The following is a 26244-nucleotide window of genomic DNA, read 5'->3' as shown; positions in this document are numbered from 1 at the left end:
ATCAATTTTTAATAAAATTTACTTATTATTGTTCAAAAAATTTCCAATAAATGAGTGCGGGACAAATTTGCCAAGTGTCACTTTTCAATAACCTTAAATTACGCTTTTCTAATTTTTTAAAAATAACCTTAAATTATATTTGAAGAAATTATGTCTATGATATATGTTTTATGCTAGAATCTTGGAGTTTTCATGCACTACACAAGAGCTCCAAGGTTCCAAGAGTGAATGCTCAATAGCAATTATAGAGATGTACCTTTTCAAAATGACTTTTACTGATTAAATTTAATCAATAGAAGACATTTTGAAAAGGTACCTCTACAATTAGATATACAAGAGATTCAAAGCTTCATTTCAGATAGATTTGAAACTTTGAAACTCTTGGTAGATTTTGAGTGAATGCTGACAATCATCTTTGAGAAGGTTTTCTTTAAGAAAACCTTCTCAAAGAGGTTTCTCAGGAGCCCTGAGGCTCCCTTTCGTAATGATTGGGAGCCTTGGGGCTCCTGAGACGAAGAATGGCTTCGCCGAATCTTTGATCAGCAGAGGCCAAATGAAAAGGCCTCTGCTGATGGATTCTCAGGAGCCCTGAGGCTCCCTTTCGTAATGATTGGGAGCCTTGGGGCTCCTGAGACGAAGAATGGCTTCGCCGAATCTTTGATCAGCAGAGGCCAAATGAAAAGGCCTCTGCTGATGGATTCTCAGGAGCCCTGAGGCTCCCTTTTGTAATGATTGGGAGCCTTGGGGCTCCTGCAGCAGAGTCTTCCTTAAAATTTCTCTTCAAGTTCATACTGAAACAACATCTTTTTTTGAAAATACAATTTTTTCAAAAAATGTATGAATTCAAAAGTGCATACTATATCTAGTCATTACCCAACATTAATTTTGTATTTTAGTTTTTAAGATATTCATTTTATTATACGTCTTATTCAGAAAATTAAATATATTTGTGAGGGAAAACGGAGGAAATAATAAATATGTCAAGAGCGAGGAATTGACAATTTTAAGGAAAATATTAAGTTGTGTATTTTGTGTTTATCTCATTGTGTGATGCATATTTTCACGATCTGACAGCAGAAATCGAATCAGCAGAGCCAGAAGAATCAGATTACGCGGGGAAAATAGGTTTTGAACGCTTAGATAGGGGTAAAATCAGACTTTATGAGGTATGTTGTATAATTATAGTTTGTGCTGTAATATGTCATGAGATCAGAATATGAAGGGAGTATATATGTGTTATTGTCACAGGTATATATGTGAGGATAGCTCAGTAGAGTCTGTAAAATAGTTTAGTAGAAGAAAAAGTTATATAAAGAACAAAAAATTAAAAATAAACATTATTAAGTGAAAACCAAAGTTTACCTAATTTATGTAAGGTTTTGTCTTTATGGGTTGAGGTATATGACAAAAAAGATTGGATAATGCACTCTTGTCGGTCAAACTTCCGCGTTCAAGTTATCAATGCGGAACATTGTTCCATTCTGGGAGACATGCAGAGGCAATGTCTCCCAGAATGAGACACTGCGACCGACAGGAGTGCATAATACACTCTTGTCGGTCAAAGTTTTGCAATCACATTCTGATTGCAGAAGATTGTCTCATTCTGGGAGACATGCAGAGGCAATGTCTCCCGAAATGATACCGTCATACCAACACCAATTTATTCCTTCTTTCCATTGTCATACAATTCAATATTTTTATCAATCTTAATCAACTTTTTTTATTCTTCTTTAATTCAATTTATCTTTCTCCTAGAATATCTATTCCTTTAACAGACATAAAATCACTAATCGAACTTTTTCAATACTCAAAATTTCATATAAATCTTTGTTATTTTTTCTCTCATCGCTTATTTTATTAAATATACATATTTCCTCTCACATATCCCTCTTCATATATATTGGATCTCAACACTCATCTATTAGAACAATATATTTTCGCTTAATCTCATATTATTCATTAACAATCTTTCATCTTCTTATTTCTAGTTAACCTACCAATATATATATAGAATATATGCCCAATTACATATTCAGATACATTAAATTCAAGGAATTCTTCTAATATTATTCTCCTATTCATAATAAAATCATATTTAGTCTCACATCACAATTCTATCAGTTCTCCAATATCATATCATATTGGTAACATCACATATATCTCTTATAATATCACTTAAATTTGTATTTTTTTATTAATTATATTTAATTAGTTCTACATTCTATTATTATAGAGGTTTGACAAACTCATCAATAGTTAAAATCAAAATCTATTCAGAACTTTGAATCTAATGAAAATTACATTTCGATATCTTTTTGCAAGCTTAATTTTTTGTATTATCTTAAAATACATTTAGTAATGTTATGTATGTATTGAATTCAAATTATAGCACAGTAACATGCAACTCATCTTGAGATTCACATTTCATTTTCACAATTATTGCATATATACATCAATAACATATTGTACTCATATATCTACACGACTCTAAACTCAATGACATCAAATAATGCTTGTAATATTTAAAATAATTTTTGCATTTTTGATTCTCAGCTTAACTTCTATAAATGTCACCAAAACATTTCATTCCTACCAAGAAATAATATATTAGTAATTAAGCGTTTATTACCATTGTTACTCACATCATATTAATTCATTTTTGTAATTTTTTAAATAAATGACTGGAATCATAAACCCTATGTACCCATATCAACATGTTAAAATTTCAAAGTCTGAAACTTAGTATACATTGAGTTTCATGAAATCAGATAATCTCGTAGATTTCTTAAATATTATATATTGCTGGCCAATAATGATGCAGCATGATTCTCCATCATATCAGCATTCTAAACATATCTTTATTTTGTCAATTGGCATAAATTAAGGGTGCTTTTCAGGCGATAAATGGTATTTTAGATACCTGAGTAGGGGGTCATGAAAAAGTTGCAAAAGTCAAAAATTGAGGGTACTTCTAAACACGAATAACATCAATACAAAGCTCTCTTCTCAATCTTTAACGTCAAAGAAAAGAAAAACATATAAGGGATGTGTCAAATTATGCCAATGCTTTTGCATTTGGCTTATCTTTATCTAAATTGTTTGCATTATAAGTGCTTTAATTACAATTACCATCCTACATCAGGAAAATTTTAAATTCAATTCTTCAATGGCTCAACATGTTCATTTTAATATGTTTTCTCATTTATCATATCCAAATGATACTTGGGATCAATTCTTTCCGGGATTTTTGTTTTTTGAACACACCAAAAGTGAAGGAGTATATGGGTACGGCAAAAATTTTTTTATTCACGATGTTTTCTTTAAAAATTTACATGCGCAAATTATTATTATAACAATTGGTTCTAATAAGAAAAAGCTTCTTGTTTATAATACAATATTTGATTCAAACAATCCTACATATATTAATTCAGAAAGAGGTGGATGCATTCACTATGAACGTGGGGATTGCGTTCAATATCGAATTTGTGTTGTTCAACCATCGCTCTATAAATATGACTATCCGTATGCATATATATCCTTCTTATGATAGTTGCATAAATTACATGAATGAAACAACAATTACTCAATCGAATGGGAAGGGGCCTCCAATAGGTCTAATTGTTGGTTATGTTTTGATTAAATATGTTAATATATCACATTCATTATCAACTACAGCTTGTTCTGCTTATTTTACTTATGGTACATCAAAAAAGAATAACATTTCCTTTTCATCATTCATAAATAATACATCTCAAGAAAAATGTTTTAAATATAGAAATGGTGGTTTCAATCTTCACCATCTAATTATTAATGGAAATAGATGCAATATGTCAATTTCATCTGAAAATTCAATAATCTTTTTCGGTTGTTATTGGGAATACAATCTTTCAATTGATAATTGCACAATTATTAATAATGAAGGATATTTTTTATTTTACACCACTTCAAAAATTACAATTACATCATGTTTCATTCATAATAACAATTATATTAATTTAACTTCAGGAACAGTCGATATTTTATCGAGACAAGAATCTGAATTTTCATTCAATGATATTGAATACAACCAATGCTTTTTAATGTTTAAGTTATTCATTAGCATCAAAATTCAAAATAACATCATTTTCAAAAATAATGAATCAAAAATTACTGCCGATTTATTTATTCTTTCAAATGATAACAGCAACACACAGCAGGTTAAATTAAATATTTGGATTGACAGTGAGACCAATAGCAAACAAGAAATGACTAGAGTTATTGATCCTAATACAAAATCTATACCAATTGAGCTCGATGTCCATCATCTTTCATTAGGATCCCATTCAATTTATGCCAGATTATATGATTCAAATCAAACAGAAACAAATACTACATCAGACAAATTCACATTACATCCATATTTAACTATTTCAGTAATTAAGGAATATCATGTCAAATCAAGTGTTACATTAGTTGGTGAAATTAAATTTTTACAGAAAAGTTACTCAATTCAGTTAAATTCATCACTTGAGGGGTATCAATCATCATCCAAAATCCAAACAAATTAACAAGAAGATTCTCTGTTGTGTTATCAATACCTGAAAACCTACCAAGAGGAAAATATAATATCAAAATAACAGCATTCTACATTGATATCAATCATATTGTTTACGAATGCATTTATGAATTCAATTATTCTCCTGCAAATGTATTTACTGAGAATCAATGTTATATATGGAGAAGAAGGTAAACAAATTATTCGTGGTAATTTTGCTATTGTACCAACTATATTTCACTTTCATTTCCATATGATTGCTTCAATAAAATAAAATTTCAATAATTGTCATAATGAATTTTTTTCACTTACAGTTATGAGAAAAAAAAATTATATAGAAATCAATAAATCATTCCTCCATAAAAAAACCATGATCCACAATCTATAATTTCTTTTAAAATGAAGCATAAGTAAATCTAATTGCATCTTTGATAACTCTTCTGTTCATATACAAAAACCAAGTCTAGATAGTAACGTCAAATTGTGCACTAACTGTAGGGGAGTGTTAGAATATGTAGATTCTAGTGTAAGAGGCATATATTATGTAAATTCACCTCTAATAAAAGCAATATTGCTGTCATTGAATGTTTATAAAATGCTACTGAATATTTAACACCTGTCATTATAGGCATGAGTAAGGGTGTTAAATCTCAACTATTATTCACTCAAATTAATTAAAAATCAAATTATTAATTATCTAAATTTATTGTTTTACTTCAAAACATATGGTATTGATTTATTAATAAGCAGTTTCAAATTAAGCGAATAATAATATAGTAAAGAAATAAATTTGAATAAAAATAACAATATTTTAGTTAAACATTCCTCTGACTAAAGTTGAATGAGATATTTTCTTTGCTTTGTGACCTTTCTCACTCTTCTTAGTCATTTCAGCACCGTGTTCTTTCAAGAACAAAACAATTTTCTCGTTATTCCTCTTTGAAGCAATGTGGAGTGGAGTGTATCCATCTCTTCCTTCTTTGTTTACTTCTGCGCCTGAATTCACAAGAAAAACAACTCCGTCATAGAAGTTGTATCTGCACGCGTAATGCAAAGGAATTCCGAAAACAGCGTCTGTCTTATTCAACACTTCCCTTGAATTGTTGAAAATGAACTTCAAAACATCAATATTTCCAGAAGCAGCTGCCAAATGAAGAGGAAATGTTTCTTGGTTGTCAGGAACAAGAAAATCACATAGCATTGTACTTAATTTAGTAATAACTTCGTAATACCCGTTTTCTACTGCATCATGAAGAAGTGTACGACCTTGTTTAGTCTTAAATGTTATGTCTGCATCTTCTTCCAATAAAATTGAAGACAAAAGTCGATGATGATTAACTAATGAATTATGAACATTTTCTCCATCGATTTTTCCTGGAATTTCTGTGTTTCCGAGTACATATATTGCTCCAGAAATGAATCCTGTCTGTGAAACATCTAATAATGATATTGGTTTCTTATCTAATTTCAAAATTTTGTCACAAATTTCGACATCATATGTTTGCAATGCGTATTTCATTGCGCCATCGAATTCGGCTTCCTTTTCGACAAGAAAATCAATGATTTCCGTGTGTCTTCCGATGATTGACCATCGAATTATGTCATCATCTGGTCGAACTTTGAGAGAAAAGAGATAATTAAGGATGTTCTTGGCACCGAAGTAGCCAGCGGCATCGGCAAGGTATAATTCGTAATCTCTGTATAATCCTTCGAATGTATTTAATACAATTGTGTCATCTTTTTCAATTCCTGCTTCAATGAACTGTTTGAACTTAACAAGGTCATCTTTCATGATGCAGTAAGTAAGAGAATTCGTTTCATAGCCGTTTTTAAGTATCTCGTCCAGTAAATAATAATCATCTTCCTTTAATTTTTCAAAATATTTAGAAGAGAATCCATAATAGTGGGCATCTTTCTCGTATAAACCAAATTCGTGTGCAAAAAATAGGTATAATGGTAGATAAATCTGCTTATTTTTGATGATCATACAATTCTCACATGCGTTTTTGATTTGTTTAAGGGTATAGTAGCCTTGATCGTACATATATCTAACAACAAACCCATTTTCTTTGCCAATTATAACTGGATCAATATGTTTATCGAGAGATCTGCCTATTCTAATTAATAATTCACCGTAAAGGTTGTTTCTTTTTTGTTTTAAGTTGGAAAAGAATAAAATTTCATCAATAGCGATCTGTAATTCGTTCTTTTTATAGTTTGATATGATAAACTCTACGATGGAATCGATATTTGATTCATTTATTTCATCGAGTTTTGTCTGTAATTGGTATGGAATTTGTGCAAATTCTGGAATAGATACTGTTGAGAAGCTTTTTGCTTTCTTTATTGGTATTTTTAGGTTGATAAATTCATCACTTTCCATTTTTTTATTGAAAACGTCTTCAGTTAGAAATCTTTGGTGTGGTCATTAAAATGTTGTACTTTCCATAATGTTTCGATTTTGAATCAAAATTTAGTGAGATCTCTATAATCTACATCTAAATTTCTTGATTAAAGTTTTTATATCTATTTGTAATTGAATGAGAGTATATTTGCATGATTTTAATAACAAATGAATCATAATGTGATTGAAAAATTAATTATATAAGTTAGAAAAAAAAATAATATTTTACAAACAAAAGAAACTAAGAGAAGTAATAGATATATAGATACTATGATCATGATTGATATAGAAAATACTTAAAATTAAAATGATAAAATGAAAAATTCGAAATTAATGAAAAGTAGAACTTTGGTATTAAGTGGTATGTAGTTTGAATGTTATATGTGTGCTTTTTTCTTATTATTTTGAAATTATCATGAAAAATCTTTATCTTTTCATGAAAATCATTAAATTTTGATTTCTCAAACAGTAACTCAGCTGAATATACTTGCAATTGATTCATTAATCATGAATTCTAATTATAATATGATAAATTTGAAAAATTTTGTAAGTTAAACTTCACAGTTTTCCCATGTGATGTGTTGTACCTTCTCCATCTTTAATTCAATGGAAGAACTGTTTAGGACGAAGTAACTTTCTGAAGTATTGATTTCATGAGGTAAATTCAAGTGATATGATATTGGTCTTTGTCTAGTAATGTAAACATTTACAGAATTTGGTAAAAAGCTAACTTTCAATTCTTTTTCTTTAACATCTTTGATGAATAATCGAATTGTAACTATTTGCGCATTTTGATACCATTCCTTCTTTACATCTGATATAATCGGTGGCTGAAAATTGAAAACATTTGGTGCGTTTGGTGAATTTTCAACTTCAATATGGGCTTGACAGCGAGTTATCCATTGTTTTGTCTCTGCCGTAGACGCTATCTTATCAGCAGCTTCGAATGCTATAAGTGATGTTTCCCATTCTTGTAATTTATATAAGCATTGCCCTTTTAACATTAAAATATCAGGGAGAAGCCATCCTTTTTCTTCTGCCCTTTTAAGACTTTCTAGTGCCTTTGTAACTTTATTTGTTTTTAGATAACATTTTGCTTCATTTTGTATTAACAAAGGAGTCATTTCGAAATTTTCTGAGTGAATTACTCTCAGGGCTTCTTCATATTGAGCTGATTTGACTAATTCAATTACTGACAATTCCACAACTAAACTAGTCGAAGGTGGATTCAATTCAACCATTTCAAAAAAAAAATTGGGTGCTAATTTCACAAAGCATGCAGATATGTGATATATTGCTATATATTCTATGTTTGATTTATGCAATTTTTATAAGTTTTCATCGATTTGATTCATCATGAAAGATATGAGTCAAAGAGAACTGCTTTTAATGATACCTTTAGCATGATATGTAAATATCCTTTTGTTGTTCAATAGATTTTGATTTAAAATGGCTGATATCACATATTCATATGGTAACATAGGTCTTATGGGTGAAGAGATCTATCTCTATGTGGAAATGATCGCAGTGTATTTGTTATCTAGAGATTTCTTCCGTATATTATAGAAGTCCTTCAAAATATACAATCTGTATAAAACTTATGCATCGTTGAGGTTACCTATTGAAAACATCCTCAATAAACTATAGTAAATTGTAGAAATGGAAAAAAATATCAAAAATCTCTTGAACCTCAAACTACACAATTCCAAACAAAGATTTAAAATATCTTGTAGAAACTGTTAATGGATTTTAGTTGCATTTTGTTTTTTGTTGATAAAAGATTAAAATGACATTTTACAAATTGAGCATTAGAATGTAATTTTTGTAAAAATATGTGCGTTTTCTATGATATAACCTTTTTATAGTGATATTTTAAAATTTCATCGATTTGACGATAATCGAATAAAATCTCGAAATTTCGCTGAACAGTAAATATTATACAATTGATGTTATTTTGGTAAATTGAGAGCGCCAACAGAAAAAATTGACAGAATTTTCTTCAAAAATTCATCATGGTACTTCCTAACATCGCCATGTGGATCAGTTATATATAACACAAAACCTGTTGGTGGAGCAACATTGCGTTGGCAAGATAAGACAATGGATCCAAATGTCTTATGGCACTTCGAATTAGTCTATAAGAATGGTAAAGAGTTTTACAAGATCCGTAATGAAGCTACCGGAATGTATATGACCTCTTCAAATGGTTGGACATCAACAGTACACACAGATTCACCAATGCTTTATGAAGTTATTCCATTTTACCAAGAAAATACATATCTCATTGTTCAAGACGGTGGAAAGCCAGTTCATGCACAAGAAAATTGGCACTTTATGGTTACTTAGGAAGAAAGGTCTTTTCATTCTGCTTCATGTTGGCAAATTGTTGCAGCAACAAGAGAAGAACTCAAACAAGTCGAAATTAAGAAGCAAAATGAAACAACTTACAAACAAATTTGGGCCGATGAATTCAACGTTTCTGGAAAGTTCAATGAGGATGATTGGACTAGTGAATATGGTTATGTTAGAAATCCAGGATCAGCTGAATGGTATCAGGAAAATAATACTAAAATCCTTGAAGGTGGCAAGTTACAAATCGAAGGCCGTCGCGAAGACTTCAAGAATCCATGGTATAAACCAGGTTCCACAGATTGGCGCTACAAGAATGAGTGGGTTAACTATACATCAGGATCAATTTCTACAATCGACAAGCGCGACTGGTTATTTGGCAGATTTGAAGTCAAAGCTCAGATTCCTGTAATGTCTGGCGCATGGCCTGCTATTTGGTTCTTAGGATATCAAGATACAAATGGACAGTGGCCTTCTTGTGGCGAAATTGATCTCATGGAGTACTACACTGGTGATACACTTGCAAACAACTTCTGGGCTTCTGAAACTGGTACTGCAGGAGATGCAATTTTGACACCACTTTCTTATTGGAGAGACCACTATACTGGCAACTGGACAAACTTGTTCCATGTTTGGAGAATGGATTGGGATGAAGAGGCTATCAAATTGTACTGGGATGATGAACTTATTAACTGTATGTTAGTTACTCGTGGAGAAAACAAGAGCCCGGCATCAAAGGTGAAGTATCCATTCTTAACACCACAGTATTTGATTATTAACCTTGCAATGGGAGCTTTTGGTGGAACAATTGATGACAAGACACTTCCAATGCACTACTACGTTGAATACGTACGTGTTTCTCAACAAGAGAGACATATCGATGGAATTAAGTGTCATCACTGCCAGAAATAATTATTCAATTTTTATTGAATAGTTTTTTTATCAAAAAATCGTAATTTAAAAACTATTATATACCTTATGTATAATTCTTTTTTGATTCAATATTGGTGTAGATGATGTGATGGATGATGGAGATATAATAATGTATTGACTTTACTTTCACATGGTGCAGATAAAGGAATAAAAGATAAATTCAACTATGGTGCTAATTGTAAAACTTTTTTTGGTAAAGAAAAGTGTAAAATAAGAAGAAAACTTCTCTTCATTGTGCAGTAGTCTTTGGAAACATCGATACACCTAAACTTATCCTCTATTATGATGCAAACAGTAAATTTAAAGAATAGGCATATGAAAACCATATACATATTGCGGTAGAAAATAATGTGACTTCTAGTTTTACATTGAGAAGAAATAAATAAAAAATATTTTTTGGAATAACTTCCCTTCATCTTGCCACATTTAATCCGCCTTAAGAAATCAATATATTTCTTCTTACATAGTTCTAGCATCAATATTACAATCCATTTTTCTGAATTCATGGGGAAATGCTAATGTTTATCATTGTATAGAATTTATGAATAAAAAAAAACTTAGCACTATTCGAAAAATACAAACAAATTTTTATTATATTTAAAAAATATTCAGCGAGGAAAGTTTGAGCTGGTTGATTCTTGCCGTTCGTTCATTGTTTATGTCTTGATTTAATTTGTCTATCTGATTTTGAAGTTTTTGTCTTTGCGCTCTAATAGTATTTAGATTCTTTCTATTTGATTCTGATTCCTTCTTAACATCCTGATAAATTTTATAGTTTTTTTTGTCTTCATCTTTCAAATTCTTTTTATTCTCTTTTCTGATAAGAGAAATCTGCCGCTTGAGTTCCATGAGCGGTTGTGCATTAGATGCTTTTAGTTGATCTTGTGTTGCTTTATCAGATGCAATAGAATTTTGGAATTGTGTGATTTGTACTTTTAATTGAGCAATTTCATTTTCAAATTCTGAATTTTCTGAACTAAGTTGGCTGATTATTCCTGTTACTGCTTGTTTCTCATCCTCCAAATCAGAGATCTCAAATTGAATTTCATTTAATTCTTCTTCTTTTTGCTCAGCAGTACGAGAAAATTTAAAATAAAGCATTTTTACTGCAAAATCATAAACTGATTCTGTCTCATTTGGTAAAATTTTCATCAAATATTGAGAATCATCGAGATATTTTTGGTAAATTCTGATATTTCTATCGATAGTATCGTGTATTTCACGTGTACTTTGTGTAATAGTTTGCGTGTCTTCTAAAATTTCTTTTATTCGTTTATTATTATTTAATAATTCGTTATCAGCTCTTTGAAGAGAATTAAGTTGAAGGTTTTGTAGATTTGCCTCTTTTTCTCTGATTAATTTATTTATTGTTTCAAATTTTTGAGTAAATAGTTGATTTTTAAATTCTATCTCTTTCTCTGCTTCTTGAATTTGAAATTTTAGTTGGTTAACTTCATTTAATTCATCATTTTGTTGTGTGTCAATAGTATCTTTAATTCGAGTTCGTTTCACATGAAAAAAATGTCCATTCATCAAAGAAACAAAATTTAAAAATGAGTAATAAATCTAGAGTTTACCATTGCCTGAGCTATATTATGGATGTTATGAATTCAAAGCGCTCAAAAACCATTAGATGAGGAAATCGTTATTTACAATATTGGAATTAGTAGGTAGATCTGCACAGGTTTAGTTGTAAAAGTTCTGAGAGATTTGAGTATATATTAAAAATCTTGTTTTCGGTAGATTATTAGAACAAACGAAATGAAATACTATTGCTTTTTTGTTAGCTATTACCATTGTAATATATAAATAATCACCGAAAATATAAATAGATGATCCATTCGCTACAAAGTAATGTCTTGGATAATGAATTCAATTTTTCATATGTTTTAGCGATCAATCTTCATGTGTCAGAATATGAATGATGAATAGAATATGAAATTGCATGAAATTAAGTTATCTGAAGATATTTCAAAAAAATATGAAAGTAAGATTTCTTGATCATACAATTTATATAGGTGAAAAACGAAATAAAACAACAACAGAATATATTAAGCAACTCATTGAGGTGATTGAGCTGGTAATTGAGATAAAGCAAGAATTTTCGGTTTCATGGAGTTCATTCTATTAGAAAGCTTCACAGTAGCTGAGAATTTCGAAACTCCTGTAACCGGATTCATTGCTTTTCCGAAGCTGAATTTATTTCTTGTATTTGGCGATGGACGACGAATTGGAGTCAAAACGTTCGGTGTAAGTGATAAATGTTGTTTTCTATGTATTGTAGCTTTCATTGATATATCTGCTTCTTCGTAAAGTCTTTCCATTTGGAAAGTAACTTTCTGACGTTTAAGAATTCTATATCCGGCAGCATCTGCAGTGAAATTGCCATTTAAGTAATCATCGACAGCTTTCGATGAGTCAAGACCGTAATGATTTAGCTCTTCAACGACTGTTTCATCGACGAGTGGATTTCCTGTTGGATTTCTCCATCCTTCGGCAATACCGAACTCTGGAGAGAATAATTGTGAGTTTGGATATACGCTAACCCATTCGTATTTGTAAATATCTTGTGGTAAAGGACGCATTGAAGAATCCTTATTTAAGCAGTTGGAAATAAGCTCAACAAGAGATGGTTTTAACTCTTCTGGATATGTTGGATTTTGATAAACGATCTTTGAGGCAAGTAGTTTTGCATTTGTCTCATCAAACGGAAGAGTATTGGTTGCAAGGGCATAAATCACACATCCTGCGCTCCAAATATCTGCAGCATTGGTGTAAGGCCTTCTAAGGAACATTTCTGGTGGAGCATATGCAGGTGATCCACATGCTGTCTGCAAAATGCCATCTGTCTGTTGAAATGTGTTTCCAAGTCCAAAGTCTATAAGCCTTATATTTCCATAGGTGTCAAAAATGATATTTTCTAATTTAATATCTCTATGTGCCATTTTAAGGTCTTCGTGAAGATACTGAAGCGTGGAGATTAATTCCACAAATATGTGGCGTATTTTCCACTCAGGTATTTTTCCTGAGTGGTTAACTAGGTCTAATAATGTTGTTCCTCTAACATATTCCATGACAATATAATAGTAATTATCATCTTCCATGAATTCAAAAAATTGAACTGTAAATGGGTGATCTAATGATTGCATTAATTTGACTTCTCTTATGATTTTATCTTTCTCATAATTTTCTTTTCGAATTCTTTTAATTGCTACATTTTCGCCTATCACATTGTGGCGGGCAAGATACACCTTCGAAAACCCTCCTTGATCGAGTTCTCTCTCGATAGTGTAATTGCCGATCTCCTTTTTAGACATTTAACAGTTTTATTTTGAATCAACCTTTTTAAAAAAAATTATCGCTTGATCAAAAAAATAGCAAAATTATAACCATGGATGTAAATTGCAATAATATCTTTTTGATTTTTCTTCTCAATTTGCCCGTAATTTCTAATAAAGTATTATCAAGTAGTCTAAGAGTAATAAAATAATATTAAATCATTGCGGAAGAACTTTTGTTAGTTGTTTTTGCAAATTGAATGAGATTATAAAATTGAATGCTGGTCATCGAATACGAACTGATAAATGCCCTATAGTAGATTTAAATTTAAAAATTGCCCTCGTAACTTTCATCAAAAAGGGAAAAATTCAATATTGTTGTAATATAATTGTGAGCTTTAGCATGTAACGATAACTTTCTCAATATCTTCATTTAAAATAAATTTCTGCAAAATGCTACTTAATCGCAATTGACTATTTGATATATTTGCGTTGAATGAAAACTCCGTAAAATCAATCGGAAAGAATTGAGAAGTGACCAAAGATGATCATGTTTCATGTCAAATGATTTTCTATTTTAATCATTGGCCTTAGAAGGTATTGATATTTTACTAATCGCACGATTTTGTTTGCAACCAAAATTTCCAATATCATCTTGAATCCAATAATCTTTAATACATTGTTTCGATTTGTACAGAGTTGATTCGACAACTTGCATCTGCTTGCGTCGGGATGACAATTTGATAATTTTTTTTTAATGAAAAATGAAAACATTTCAATACATCATAGATGGCAATACAAACACTATACAAATAAGCCTGATGACGAATATATTTGCGATATATACACGAATACAAGATAAAATATCGGCTAATTCTGATTACATTTCAATATAGTATGAATGAGATCATCATAAATAGTATATACATGGCCACTCCTATTCATAGGATAGTAAAATTCTTTTAATTATTGAATATTTTTGTATAATATATACGAAATAGCCAAAAGCGCATTACCTATGTATTAACTACGAGTAATCAATAGTAATTTTTATTCCTTTTACTATAAAGACAATCTCAATAAATCTCATCAAAAAAAAATTGCATTACCTATTGAAATACTGTTTTCGATATGGTGTATAACAATCGTTTATTATGAAGTAGCATTACCTTTATAAGGAATCAAAGCTAAACTCCAGAGTGTAAATTATTGAATAGTTTACGAGTTTCGTCATTAATTGTAAACTAATAAATCTTTCATGTTATCTATAGAGGAATAAACATGACTTATTTTATCTTTTTCAAAAATAGAGGATGTCTGTTTGATTTTCCAAATACGTTATTAATAAAAATCCGTTTCTTTTTTCTAAAAAGTGTCACTCTTCATCAATGCGTGAAGTTATTTCTATCCACGTTGGACAGGCCGGTGTTCAGATTGGTAACGGCTGCTGGGAACTCTACTGCCTTGAGCACGGTATCCAGCCAGATGGCCAGCTCCCATCAGACAAGACAATCGGTGTCGAAGATGATGCTTTTAACACATTCTTCTCCGAGACAGGCGCCGGCAAGCACGTTCCACGTGCTGTTTTCGTCGATCTTGAACCAACAGTCGTCGACGAAGTCCGCACAGGCACATACCGCCAGCTTTTCCACCCAGAGCAGCTCATCTCCGGCAAGGAAGATGCCGCTAACAACTACGCGCGTGGCCACTACACAGTTGGTAAGGAAATCATCGATCTCACACTCGACCGCATCCGTAAGCTTGCTGATCAGTGCACAGGTCTTCAGGGCTTCCTTATCTTCCACTCCTTCGGTGGTGGCACAGGCGCTGGCTTCGGCTCCCTCCTTCTCGAGCGTCTTTCTGTCGACTACGGCAAGAAGTCCAAGCTCGAATTCACAGTCTACCCATCTCCACAGGTTTCCACAGCCATCGTCGAGCCATACAACTCCATTCTCGCTACACACTCCATGATCGATCACTCCGACTGCGCTTTCATGGTCGATAACGAAGCTCTCTACGATCTCTGCCGCCGTGCCCTCGATATCGAGCGCCCAACATACACCAACCTCAACCGTCTCATCGGCCAGGTTGTTTCCTCCCTCACAGCCTCCCTCAGATTCGATGGTGCCCTCAACGTCGACTTCACAGAGTTCCAGACAAACCTTGTCCCATACGCTCGTATCCACTTCCCAATCTGCTCCTATGCTCCAGTCATTTCTGCAGAGAAGGCCTACCACGAGCAGCTCTCTGTTGCCGAAATCACAAACTCACTCTTCGAGCCAGCCAACATGATGGTTAAGTGCGACCCACGCCACGGCAAGTACATGGCTTGCACACTCCTTTACCGTGGTGATGTCGTTCCAAAGGATGTCTCCGCTGCTGTCGCTACAATCAAGACAAAGCGCACAATCCAGTTCGTCGACTGGTGCCCAACAGGCTTCAAGATGGGTATCAACTACCAGCCACCAACAGTCGTTCCAGGTGGCGACCTCGCAAAGGTCCAGCGCGCTGTCTGCATGCTCGCTAACACAACAGCCATCGCCGAAGCTTGGTCTCGCCTCGACCACAAGTTCGACCTCATGTACGCTAAGCGTGCTTTCGTCCACTGGTACGTCGGTGAGGGTATGGAAGAAGCTGAATTCCCAGAAGCTCGTGAAGATCTTGCCCTCCTCGAGAAGGACTACGACGAAGTCGCTGCTGAATCAGTCGAAGGTGGCGATGAAGAAGAAGATGGTGGCGAAATGTAAATTCGCTAATTCCTAAAACATTATTATTAATGTTCGTAATTCGATATATTTTTTTCTCATGTTCTTTGATTTATAGTCATAATCTTAAAATTATTCAGATCCAATTTCATTCATATTAGATGAATGATGCTAATTTTTCCTAAGCATATTCATGTTGCAACTAAATTTGCTTATTATAATGGCTTGACTATTATTACCTTTTAATGTTGAAATTTGATATTGAGAATGAAAGAGAAGCTAAAGAAAAAAAATTAAAGGAAACGAGAAAATTTAGCTCTGATCTAGCCTCCTTTCATAGCAAAACTCACGCAAATATGATGATTATGAATTCTCTATCTTGCCTATAAATTGTATCAGAATGGGGTTGTATATGACTTAGCTTATAATGGTATCAACAATTCTGTTTTTGCCCCTTATGAGATAAATTTAACTGCTGGAAAATGGAAAATTGAGTGCTGGGGTGCTAGCGGTAAATGTTATTATGATAAATTTTACGGCCGTGGCAGCTATACTAGTGGCATTTTATCACTCGACAGAAATTTAACCATATATGTTCATGTTGGAGCAAAAGGCGGTCAACCACAGCCTCAAGCCGCTTACGGTGGCGGTGGCCCAGGACAAGTTGGAGGAGGCGGTGCCTCCGATGTGAGATTGAATCCAGGACCATATTTTGATGTAGATGGATTGAAAAGCCGAATTATGGTGGTCGCTGGTGGTGGGGGATACAATTTTGATGGATCTCCGGATGGTTCTGGTGGCAGTTTGAAAGGTTTTGATGGCGATGGAAAGGGAGGAAACCAAACTTCTGGAGGTAATGGTTATTATAAGGGATTTTTTGGTCTAGGAGGTGGAAATGGAGAAAGATTGTACACTGCCACCACCCCTGATGGAAATGCAGGGGGGGCGGGGGCTATTTTGGAGGAGGATCTTCAAAATTTATTCAAGTAGGCACAGCGGGCGGCGGAAGTTCATACATAAGCGGTTACACAGGATGTATTTCTGTTGATAAAGATTATACTCAGAATAATCCTAAATTTTCTACTGCAGAAGATCCTTCGATCCATTATTCGGGAATAAAATTTGAGAATCCAGTGATGATTGATGGAAATAGTCCTATGCCGGCCCCGAATCTTAACGTATCAATTCCAGAGTATGGTCATATAGGAAATGGACACGTAATCATTTCCACAGCTAAAAAATATGATTATCCATATTTCTCTCGAATTACTGCCATACCTTACAAAGTTAAATGTTCAATTCCATTGAAAGTTGGACACAATTTTGATATTTTCTTCACATTATTTATTGTGTACTTGTCTCTAGGATAAAAATTGCATATACATTATTATTGTGCATAATACAACTCCTATAAAGAGAGGATTCCTTCAACATTCTCACTGTATTCATCGATTGGAACAATAATCTACATCACGTAATTACCAATAGAAATGTTTCCTATCGGTTATAAATTTCAATCGCAACATGAGATTCTTATGAATTATTTGTGTTGAAACTCTGTTATTCGATTACTTGTCCGTTAATATTTTGTCTTGAATTATCAAGACCATAGATAAAACTGTATGATTCTTTTATTCATTTGTTCTTTAACTTAGAGATATAATTCAAAATTTCAAATAACTTTGTTTCTATTCAAATTACTTCTCATATGCAATTTTTGGTGTAAGTGTAGTTATCATACATCAATATAAGAAAGAAAAGGTGTGTTATTAAAAATAATATATATACATTTTAGATAGAATGAAATAAAAACTCTATGATATAATAATAACAACAAATAAAACTACTCTACAAAGATCTTCAATCCGTCCATGATTGAAAACCATATGATAATTGTTGGAACAACTAAAACTGTTGTCCAGAAAATCATTGTTGAAGCAACACCTTCGCCTATGTGTACACTACTTGTTACTGCAAATGTAGCAACAGCAGTTGGCTGTGAGCCAATGATTACGCACTGTCTTGCGACTCTTGGTGGTAATTTCAAGGCCATGCACCATAGGAGTGCAAAGAATGGTCCAATGAGGATTCTTACTACCATGCAGAAGATAAATTGTACCCATCCACATGAAACAAGCGAATGATTTGCAAGAAATACACCAACGCAGATTAAAGCAAGCGCAAAGACCATATTAGCTGCATGCATCATTATCTGGTCAAGGAATATCGGAAATGGTATTCCTGTAGCTGAATAAATGATTCCGCAAATAATACCAATGAGAATTGGACTCTTTATGACTTATAGATCCGTATTTTTCCCAAGTGAGCGGGGTATCTCCAATCCCAGCCCTATCGTCCTCCCAGTGTCAGTTTTCAATATAAAATCCAAATTTTTTTTGAAAATAAAAATTTCGAGAAATTTTTTTTGATTTTTTTCTTTGATTTCAATAATTCAAAATAAATTTGGGAGTAAAAAGACACTATTTAATGAATTCATATGAGTGAATGTGGATAAATACTCTCAAAACATACAATTTATCTATTTTTTCTTTATATTATCAACTAATTAGTGATAATTTTTTTTGAATCAGATTTTTTTCTTTAAAAACATAATATATAACACAACAATGATGCACACATACGTATCTACACATCAAAATATAAAGCTTGTTTTGGTCTGGGCATCCCAACCCAAAATTCTTAAAAAATTGAATAAAATTGAATACTTGGGGCTGGGATACCCATCCCAAAACCGAATTGAATTTTTTGAATTAAAGAATATATTTATGTATTTATAATATACATGTGATGTCTATAAAAAATACTAAATTCTAAAAAAAAATTCAATTTATTCAAAACGTATACTAAGTGATCACTTCATTAGTAGGATCAGCAATCCTACTAAATGGTGAGAACGCCACTAACTAAAAAGGGAGTCCTTGGAGCTCTTGATCTCTTGTCAGTAGAGTTCATAATGAGGCATGGCATCTACTGATTAGAGATCAGAGCAATCCTACCTTACCTTCAGGAGCTACAAAGCTCCTAATCGTTACGAGGGGGAGCCTTGGAGCTCCTGAAGCTCATCAGCAGATGCTATTTACCATTTGGGCCTCTTCTGATGAAAGATGCGAAACACGTCTACGAACCAGGAGCTTCAAAGCTTCTAATCCTTACTAAAGGGAGCTTTGGAGCTCCTGAGTCTCCATCAACATAGTCCCAGATGGTAAATGTCCTTTGCTGATGAAAGATGCGAAACACATCTACGAACCAGGAGCTCCAAAGCTCCTAATCCTTACGAAAGGGAGCTTTGGAGCTCCTGAAACTCCTTTTACTATAAAATAGGACAGTTTTCTTCTGAGGTTCTCATCAAATCTAAGACTTCAGAAGAAAGCTGTCCTATCAATGTATACTTACACTCTCATGGACTACAAGTGTACAATTTTAAGGCAGAGATTATCCGAGGCCTCTCATCAAATGAGGGACCTCGGATAATCTCTACCTTAAGTAGTCAAATAACTTTTCTCACTATTTAGGAACAAAAGAACAAGAGTTGGAGTACTTTAAGGCAAGATTCTTCCGAAATCTCTCATCGAATGAGAGACTTCGGAAGGACCTTGCCAAATCCTTGAACGCCAATATCCTTGGAACTGAGCTAGAACCAGGGAGAAGTAGCATACTATAGAGCACGATGGTAATCTCGGAAATGCTTATATCGCCCCAAGCACAATATTTAAGAAGTCTAACTCATATATACAAGAAGTCAGGCTGAATAGATATTGTGCATATGGTTTGCAGAACTCTCATGATATTTAAAATTCATGTTATCCCAAAAAGGTGACACTTTGGGTGTATCGTCCATCCCAGGGATGCAAAAATCACATCACCTTGGATCTATATTTATGACAGTAAGAAGTATTTTTCCGAGAACTTTAATTGAAAAACGCTCTTTTGGAAATCCTTCTGCAACCAATCTTTTGTTGGTTTCAATAACGTTGTAAATACCTATTAAAAGGAAGTATATTGGTGATGTAATCATATCGTTTGACATCATCATCATTGAGATGAGGACGTTTTCGTTTGGTGGCCACAAGGCATTAAAAACTGGAACTCCAGAAATGACGTAATTGATATAACAAGTGGGAAATACTGTTGCAAGATACGTTTTGAAGCGATTCTTGAATGGGTATATCATTAGTAATGTAAGAACAACGTATGTTGTGATTGACATTAGCGCGGCAATGGCAAACGGATTAAAATCGAGTTCCTTTAGCTTCTTCGAAGCAATGCCTCTAAATAATAGCGGGAAAAATCCGATCCAGAAAACGATCGCATTCATAGCTGCTGAATCTTTTGGTGAAAGAATCTTTAGTTTGGATAATACGAAGCCAACAGCTATAATAGCAAGCATAGCAAAGCCAACTTGTACCACATTCGAATAGTTAACCATGTTTCTGGATGAATTATTATTTAATTTTAATTTTTCTTGAAAAAAGCATTGAAAAATGATCTCTCAACCAAAATAAAAAAATTATATATGCACAATATGTCTTGTGTTTTGGTCAAATTATTTTTGGGTTAAATTTTGTATCTCAAATTATTCTATGGGCTACCTGAAAATTATCAATAATTATCTGCAATCATCTTTGTTCATTACAATCTTTTAATTTGGTTGTAAATTTGAGCTTTTTAGTATCAAATTATGCTTCCTTATTCGTTGTTGCATTACTAAATCCGATTATTCAGCAAACTTGGTGATATCGGTTCGAAATGTGTCATACGTACAAAGTTAGCAATTACTTATATTGTACTGGATCTAGTCTTTAGTGTCAGCTGATGATAATGCATTCTTAATAAATATCTTTGTTTAAATAATTTTTTGACGTGAATTTATTATAATTTTATAATGTGCCATAAATACCCTCATGTTCTTATAAGAAATGCAGAGTTCTAAGCAAACAGTAATCTGTGAATACCCAAATCTTCACAACCCACCTATTGGAAAACTATTTCTAGAGTTTTGAATTGTAGCTCATGATACCTGACTGTTTTAAATTAAAAATATACAACAGTTTTGAACAATCAGCTAGACTTGATGATATGATATCGAAATCTGTTATTCACTCTTTTTTTCTTTGAGAATTGCTCTAACTTTATCCGACCAATGTTTAGATCAAGAGATCGCTTGTTGAAAAGTATAATAATTTCGATACCAAGATATCTTAATGAGCAACATCATAATGCAAAGTTTGATTGTGATTTTCACATGGGGAAGAAACTAATTAAGGTTATGAGGCCGCTCAAACCAAAGTGATATTTTCGAAAAAAGATATGGAAAACGAAATAAGATTTAATTTCAAAGTAAATAGAATCTACATGTGTTAAGGAATTATCTGAGATGAACAAGGAAAAGGTTTGTTTTAATTATTTTTTGTAAACTCGTCATATACTTTACAAAACGGTTTTGGTCCTGCCTTTCGATGTCTACTCAAGAGGCACCAGTTGAAGCTCCAGCACAAGAGCAACAACCACTCCGCGGTGAAATGCGCGGACGCCGTGAAGGTCGTGGCCCACGTGGTCCACGCGCTCCACGTGGCCAGCAAAAGGGTGGATGGCAGCCACGCACAAAGCTTGGCCGCCTCGTCAAGTCTGGCAAGATAAAATCTATCGAGGAGATCTTCTACCACGCTATCCCAATCAAGGAAGCCGAAATTGTCGAGCATCTCCTTGGTGAGGATCTCAAGGATGAGATCATGAAGATCATGCCAGTCCAGAAGCAGACACGTGCCGGCCAGCGTACCCGCTTTAAAGCTATCGCTGCTGTCGGTGATGGCAAGGGCCATATCGGTCTTGGTATCAAGACAGCCGCTGAAGTTGCCAACGCTATCAAGGGCGCCACAATCTATGCCAAGCTTTCCATCCTTCCAGTTCGCCGTGGCTATTGGGGCAACAAGATCGGTCTTCCACATACAGTTCCAAACACAGTCACAGGCAAGTGCGGTTCCATCCGTATGCGCTTAATCCCAGCTCCACGTGGTTCCGGCATCGTCGCTGGTACAGCCGCTAAGAAGCTCCTCACAATGGCTGGCTTCGAAGATCTCTTCACATCTTCCCTCGGCCACACAAAGACAACATTCAACTTCCTTGTCGCCACATACAAGGCCATGGAGGAAACATTCAAGTTCCTCACACCAGACCAGTGGGAAGACCGCGCTTTCGAAGAGCACCCATTTGTCAAGAATTCCGACTGGCTCCACGGCAAGAAGAAAGTTGAAGCCGACGAGTAAAAACATTACAAAAATATTCAGACTCTAAATAATTACAAAAAAAACTTTTTTTTACTAAGAATACAACAAATTCATATCAAGTTCAATATGTTGATTCTGTTGTTGATACCAAATTCCATGAAATTTCTGAGATATCGAAATATCGGATCTGATTTTGATCTGAAATGAGCTATTTTAGTAATAAATTAAAATTAAATCATTTAATAAAATTGTTTACAAGTTCCGAAAGCGAGATCCATAAAATTCAAAATCAAAAAAATCGAAATTTTAATCTATCTTAGAATTTATCCAAGGAAATTCCGAATTAGTTCAAAATAAACTAAATATCTATCGATTTATTTTCCAAAATTTTTTCATAATTCAGGATTTAATCAACAAATTCACCAAATTTCATATTATTTTTTCAATTTCAAAAATAATTTGATATTTTGAACTGATGTAATTCGCTTTTAGTTGCTGTTTAAAACCTGAATTTTATTAAATTTTAGCTTTTTACTTTATTTAACAGATATTCACAATAAAAATTAAGGATTTTCCAGGTAATTGTGCGAGAAATTAAATTTGGAACAATGATGGGAGTTTGTTTGTTTTAGAAATTTCAGCTCAGATTTTGGAAGATTCCCAAAAAAATTTTATGGAGCATGGTGAAGAATTTAAGGATCTAGTCACTCAACGTTTTCAATTTATTATGTGCGTTGATATAGAACCAAAGACTTTAGAGCGATTTCCTCAAGTTTCTGAATATGTAACTCAATTTGAGAAAATTTCGAACTCATCATCTTCTCTTGGAACGATAAAAGTCATCACAACAGACTTTTTTAACGCCAAATCAGTCAACGATATAACTAATTTTTCAATAAAAGCATTAGATGAAATCGGATCAATATTTGGTAAGAGCAAATACTTCAAAGAGTTTAAATTGTCAAACCACAAGCAAATAGTAGATAAATACAACCTGAAAATGAGAACAACTATGTTTAATTTAAACAATTTAGATCATCATACTCCATGGTTCACGTGGTTTCGACAATTCATTTTCCAAAATACACAGTTCCAAAAAGGATTCTTAACAGACGTACCATTTTGCTTTTTATACATTTCATCAGATGGAATCCAAAATTTACCACAAAATCGACTTAAGAATTTACAAATACCCGACTTATACGCTGAACTATCTAATGGTGATGAATTGAAACTACTTGCGAAGAATTGTTGCCACATTTTGGTTTATTTATCGGATGATCCCCAAGAACTCTCAAAATTCCATGGGTTTTCGGCTTTCGACCTTGTTTTCCCCATGCATATAAACAATTTCCAGAATTCTATGTCAGATATTTTCCAACACATAAATTTGACATTTTTAAACACCCAATACTTAAGCTTACAGAAGATTATCAGCCCAGACCAAAACACAAAGAAGTCCATCTTCTCATCCAAGCCCACAAATCTCCAGAAATTGAGATTGGCCACATATAACTTTCAATTGTCGAATTTTTCAGACGCTTTGAAGATTTTCTCGTCATTTTCAAGTAACATGACTGGAATAAATTACCAATACGTTCATTTGATGAAGCTTTTGTGTACAATTTTCGATCCAAAGCAGAATTTCCAACCAGACAAAGTTTTGTTCCAAGATGAAGTACAATCTGAAGATACCCTATACATTTTACTACGTTACGTCTTACATTTATCAATGATTGAATCATTTGATATTGATATCCAAGATTTTGATAGAACGGAACGTCGAATCATCAGATGTTTGAAGCCTATTACTGATACAAAGCTCAAATCAATTCTCAGAGCCATGGCTTTTGAAGAATTCGGAATTTTTTATTTCAGACATGGCTTTTTGAAGAAATTTGTTGGATCATTATTCATTAGTGCCCAACACTACCTTAAATTAGGTCTCAATGGCCACGTAATCCGATGCTTTTCCTTAGTTCATCATATTATGTACGGAATGAACGACTTCAATACATATTTCGTTGCTGGAATACCATCACAGAATGGCTACAGATCAATGCCACCTCAATGGATCTACATTTCAGGCTACATTTTCCTTCAATTATCAAAAGCTCTCTGTTACTCACAGCAAGCGCGTGATTCCTTGGAGATTCTTTTGATGACGGTTTCTTCTGAATCAAATACATCACGCCATGATGAATCTTCTCTCAAAAACTTGTTTTCAATTTTGAATTTAGCGAAACAAGGCATTATTGAGATCAAAGACATACCACTTCTGTTCATAGACAAAGCACACATCAACATTAAGTGCTACGGAACACTTGAATACTTCAATTTCGCCGAAAAAGAATTTGAAGACGTATTAGACATCAAAGATAGGAAATTCAAGTCAGTTCGTGGTGTTGGAGCCATTACTATGCTTTGGCAATCGAAAGACAGGCCAAAAGAACAAACTTTTGTTGTTGGAGAAGAAATTATTGTCGAAATTCCAATTAAAAACAGAAGGAATTTCAGTTTGATGCTTTCAAATCTTAAGCTTCTCAATGAAGGCCCAGATCTCAACTGCTCGGTCATCCAAAGTGTAGAAGTTGGCAAAAATCAGTCGGCAATTTTGAAATTCACATTAAAACCGTCAAAAAGTGGACTTTACAAATTACAAAGTCTATCGTTCCGATACTGGTGCATCATTGATGATATTATCTCCTTTGATCCTGTAGAATTTAATGTCGTCGATACTTTCCCATCTTTATCGGTTTCTTTTGAAGAAATTCCAACAAAAATTTCTGCCGGCCAAACAGTCAGCGGTTTTTGTAAACTCACGAATTTCGGAACCAAACCCATATCGGAAATAGCTGCAATTTCTGATAACGCGTCCAATTTCAAGTTCGAAAATCCAGGACAAGAACTTGAAAAGAAATTAATCACAAAATTTGCTTTACAAGAAGGGTTAAAAGAGAAAGAGACAACTAACATACCATTTACCCTCCATTTCATTACCGAAGGACAAGCCGTTATCAAGTTTTTGTTCAATTTCCGATCCGATGAAAAATCTTCTTGGAGATTCGTTCCATATGTTTTGAAATTCGATGTTGTCAGACATGAGAGCTATTCATCAAGGATAATTAACCACCAAACGTTCGTTGATCGGCAGATTTTGTTGTCAGAAATTTCTACCGATGAAAATGATATCGAAATCGATAAGATTTCTATCATCGGCAAGAAGATATTAGACTTTTCTCCAACAAAAGTTCCGAAACACTCCCATTTCTCGCTGATTAATCAAATCATTGATGATCCAGACTCAACACTCGACCAGAAAGAGCTTTCTATGCTAGATACATCAGTATATTGCGGAATTGTTCAAATGAAAACACCAGAAAACACTATTTCCCACTTCTTTATTGAAGGATTCACCAAACCAACAGAAGATGTCCGATTTTCAATATTTGCTGACTCAGAAGTCACGTTTTCTCATGATGCAAAGATCGAAGTTCAAGTTTGCATCAAAAATCACGGAAATCAACCTTCAAAAGAGCTTTTGATTTCTCCTTACAAGTCAGCACTAACCAAATCCGAACATTTGCTTTGGACAGGAACAATTAAAAAGAAAATCAGACCATTGCAACCAGGAGAAGAAGAAAAAATCACATTTATCGCACAACCAATCACTCCAGGCATTTATCAGACAGGATACTTCAAAATAAGGAAGGGTGAACAAACGGAAATAGTGAATTTGTCTCATATTATTTTTGTAAGAATGTAAATAAATATTTTTTTGTTTATTTTTCTATTA

At 33.4% G+C, this 26244-nt stretch overlaps 10 protein-coding genes across 10 annotated transcripts, besides 2 other annotated features; 5 read left to right on the top strand and 5 right to left on the bottom strand.

The window, feature by feature from the left end:
- The first annotated feature begins 52 nt into the window (after nucleotides 1-52).
- Nucleotides 53-762: a mobile genetic element.
- Nucleotides 763-5023: 4261 nt separating this feature from the next.
- Nucleotides 5024-6917, bottom strand: TVAGG3_1026990 (spectrin binding; the record flags this gene model as incomplete). The annotated part of the gene is made up of 1 exon (XM_001323311.1): nucleotides 5346-6917. The coding sequence occupies one exon, from the start codon at nucleotides 6915-6917 to the stop codon at nucleotides 5346-5348; it is 1572 nt and encodes a 523-aa protein (XP_001323346.1).
- Nucleotides 6918-7206: 289 nt separating this feature from the next.
- On the bottom strand, nucleotides 7207-8260 carry TVAGG3_1026980 (SGT1-like protein family; the record flags this gene model as incomplete). Its single annotated transcript, XM_001323312.1, has 1 exon — nucleotides 7490-8179. The coding sequence occupies one exon, from the start codon at nucleotides 8177-8179 to the stop codon at nucleotides 7490-7492; it is 690 nt and encodes a 229-aa protein (XP_001323347.1).
- Nucleotides 8261-8955: 695 nt separating this feature from the next.
- TVAGG3_1026970 (uncharacterized protein) lies at nucleotides 8956-9317 on the top strand (the record flags this gene model as incomplete). The annotated part of the gene is made up of 1 exon (XM_001323313.2): nucleotides 9039-9284. The coding sequence occupies one exon, from the start codon at nucleotides 9039-9041 to the stop codon at nucleotides 9282-9284; it is 246 nt and encodes an 81-aa protein (XP_001323348.1).
- A 381-nt stretch (nucleotides 9318-9698) lies between these two features.
- Nucleotides 9699-10199, top strand: TVAGG3_1026960 (glycosyl hydrolases family 43; the record flags this gene model as incomplete). The annotated part of the gene is made up of 1 exon (XM_001323314.1): nucleotides 9699-10199. One exon carries the CDS (start codon nucleotides 9699-9701, stop codon nucleotides 10197-10199), a length of 501 nt encoding a protein of 166 aa, XP_001323349.1.
- A 618-nt stretch (nucleotides 10200-10817) lies between these two features.
- On the bottom strand, nucleotides 10818-11753 carry TVAGG3_1026950 (uncharacterized protein; the record flags this gene model as incomplete). The annotated part of the gene is made up of 1 exon (XM_001323315.1): nucleotides 10818-11753. The coding sequence occupies one exon, from the start codon at nucleotides 11751-11753 to the stop codon at nucleotides 10818-10820; it is 936 nt and encodes a 311-aa protein (XP_001323350.1).
- Nucleotides 11754-12214: 461 nt separating this feature from the next.
- TVAGG3_1026940 (protein serine/threonine kinase protein) lies at nucleotides 12215-13544 on the bottom strand (the record flags this gene model as incomplete). The annotated part of the gene is made up of 1 exon (XM_001323316.1): nucleotides 12281-13537. One exon carries the CDS (start codon nucleotides 13535-13537, stop codon nucleotides 12281-12283), a length of 1257 nt encoding a protein of 418 aa, XP_001323351.1.
- A 1331-nt stretch (nucleotides 13545-14875) lies between these two features.
- TVAGG3_1026930 (alpha tubulin) lies at nucleotides 14876-16349 on the top strand (the record flags this gene model as incomplete). The annotated part of the gene is made up of 1 exon (XM_001323317.2): nucleotides 14887-16245. One exon carries the CDS (start codon nucleotides 14887-14889, stop codon nucleotides 16243-16245), a length of 1359 nt encoding a protein of 452 aa, XP_001323352.1.
- A 1697-nt stretch (nucleotides 16350-18046) lies between these two features.
- TVAGG3_1026920 (intracellular auxin transport) lies at nucleotides 18047-18394 on the bottom strand (the record flags this gene model as incomplete). Its single annotated transcript, XM_001323318.1, has 1 exon — nucleotides 18047-18394. The coding sequence occupies one exon, from the start codon at nucleotides 18392-18394 to the stop codon at nucleotides 18047-18049; it is 348 nt and encodes a 115-aa protein (XP_001323353.1).
- A 109-nt stretch (nucleotides 18395-18503) lies between these two features.
- Nucleotides 18504-20099: a mobile genetic element.
- Nucleotides 20100-21680: 1581 nt separating this feature from the next.
- TVAGG3_1026900 (Chain c Uncharacterized Ribosomal Protein) lies at nucleotides 21681-22557 on the top strand (the record flags this gene model as incomplete). Its single annotated transcript, XM_001323320.2, has 1 exon — nucleotides 21681-22487. One exon carries the CDS (start codon nucleotides 21681-21683, stop codon nucleotides 22485-22487), a length of 807 nt encoding a protein of 268 aa, XP_001323355.1.
- Nucleotides 22558-23109: 552 nt separating this feature from the next.
- TVAGG3_1026890 (transport protein TRAPP family) lies at nucleotides 23110-26243 on the top strand (the record flags this gene model as incomplete). The annotated part of the gene is made up of 1 exon (XM_001323321.1): nucleotides 23122-26214. One exon carries the CDS (start codon nucleotides 23122-23124, stop codon nucleotides 26212-26214), a length of 3093 nt encoding a protein of 1030 aa, XP_001323356.1.
- Between the last annotated feature and the right edge of the window lies 1 nt (nucleotide 26244).

The sequence above is a fragment of the Trichomonas vaginalis genome, chromosome I (assembly GCF_026262505.1).
Source record: "Trichomonas vaginalis G3 chromosome I, whole genome shotgun sequence".
Taxonomy (NCBI): domain Eukaryota; phylum Parabasalia; order Trichomonadida; family Trichomonadidae; genus Trichomonas; species Trichomonas vaginalis.
This window is presented reverse-complemented; position numbering and strand designations above follow the sequence as displayed.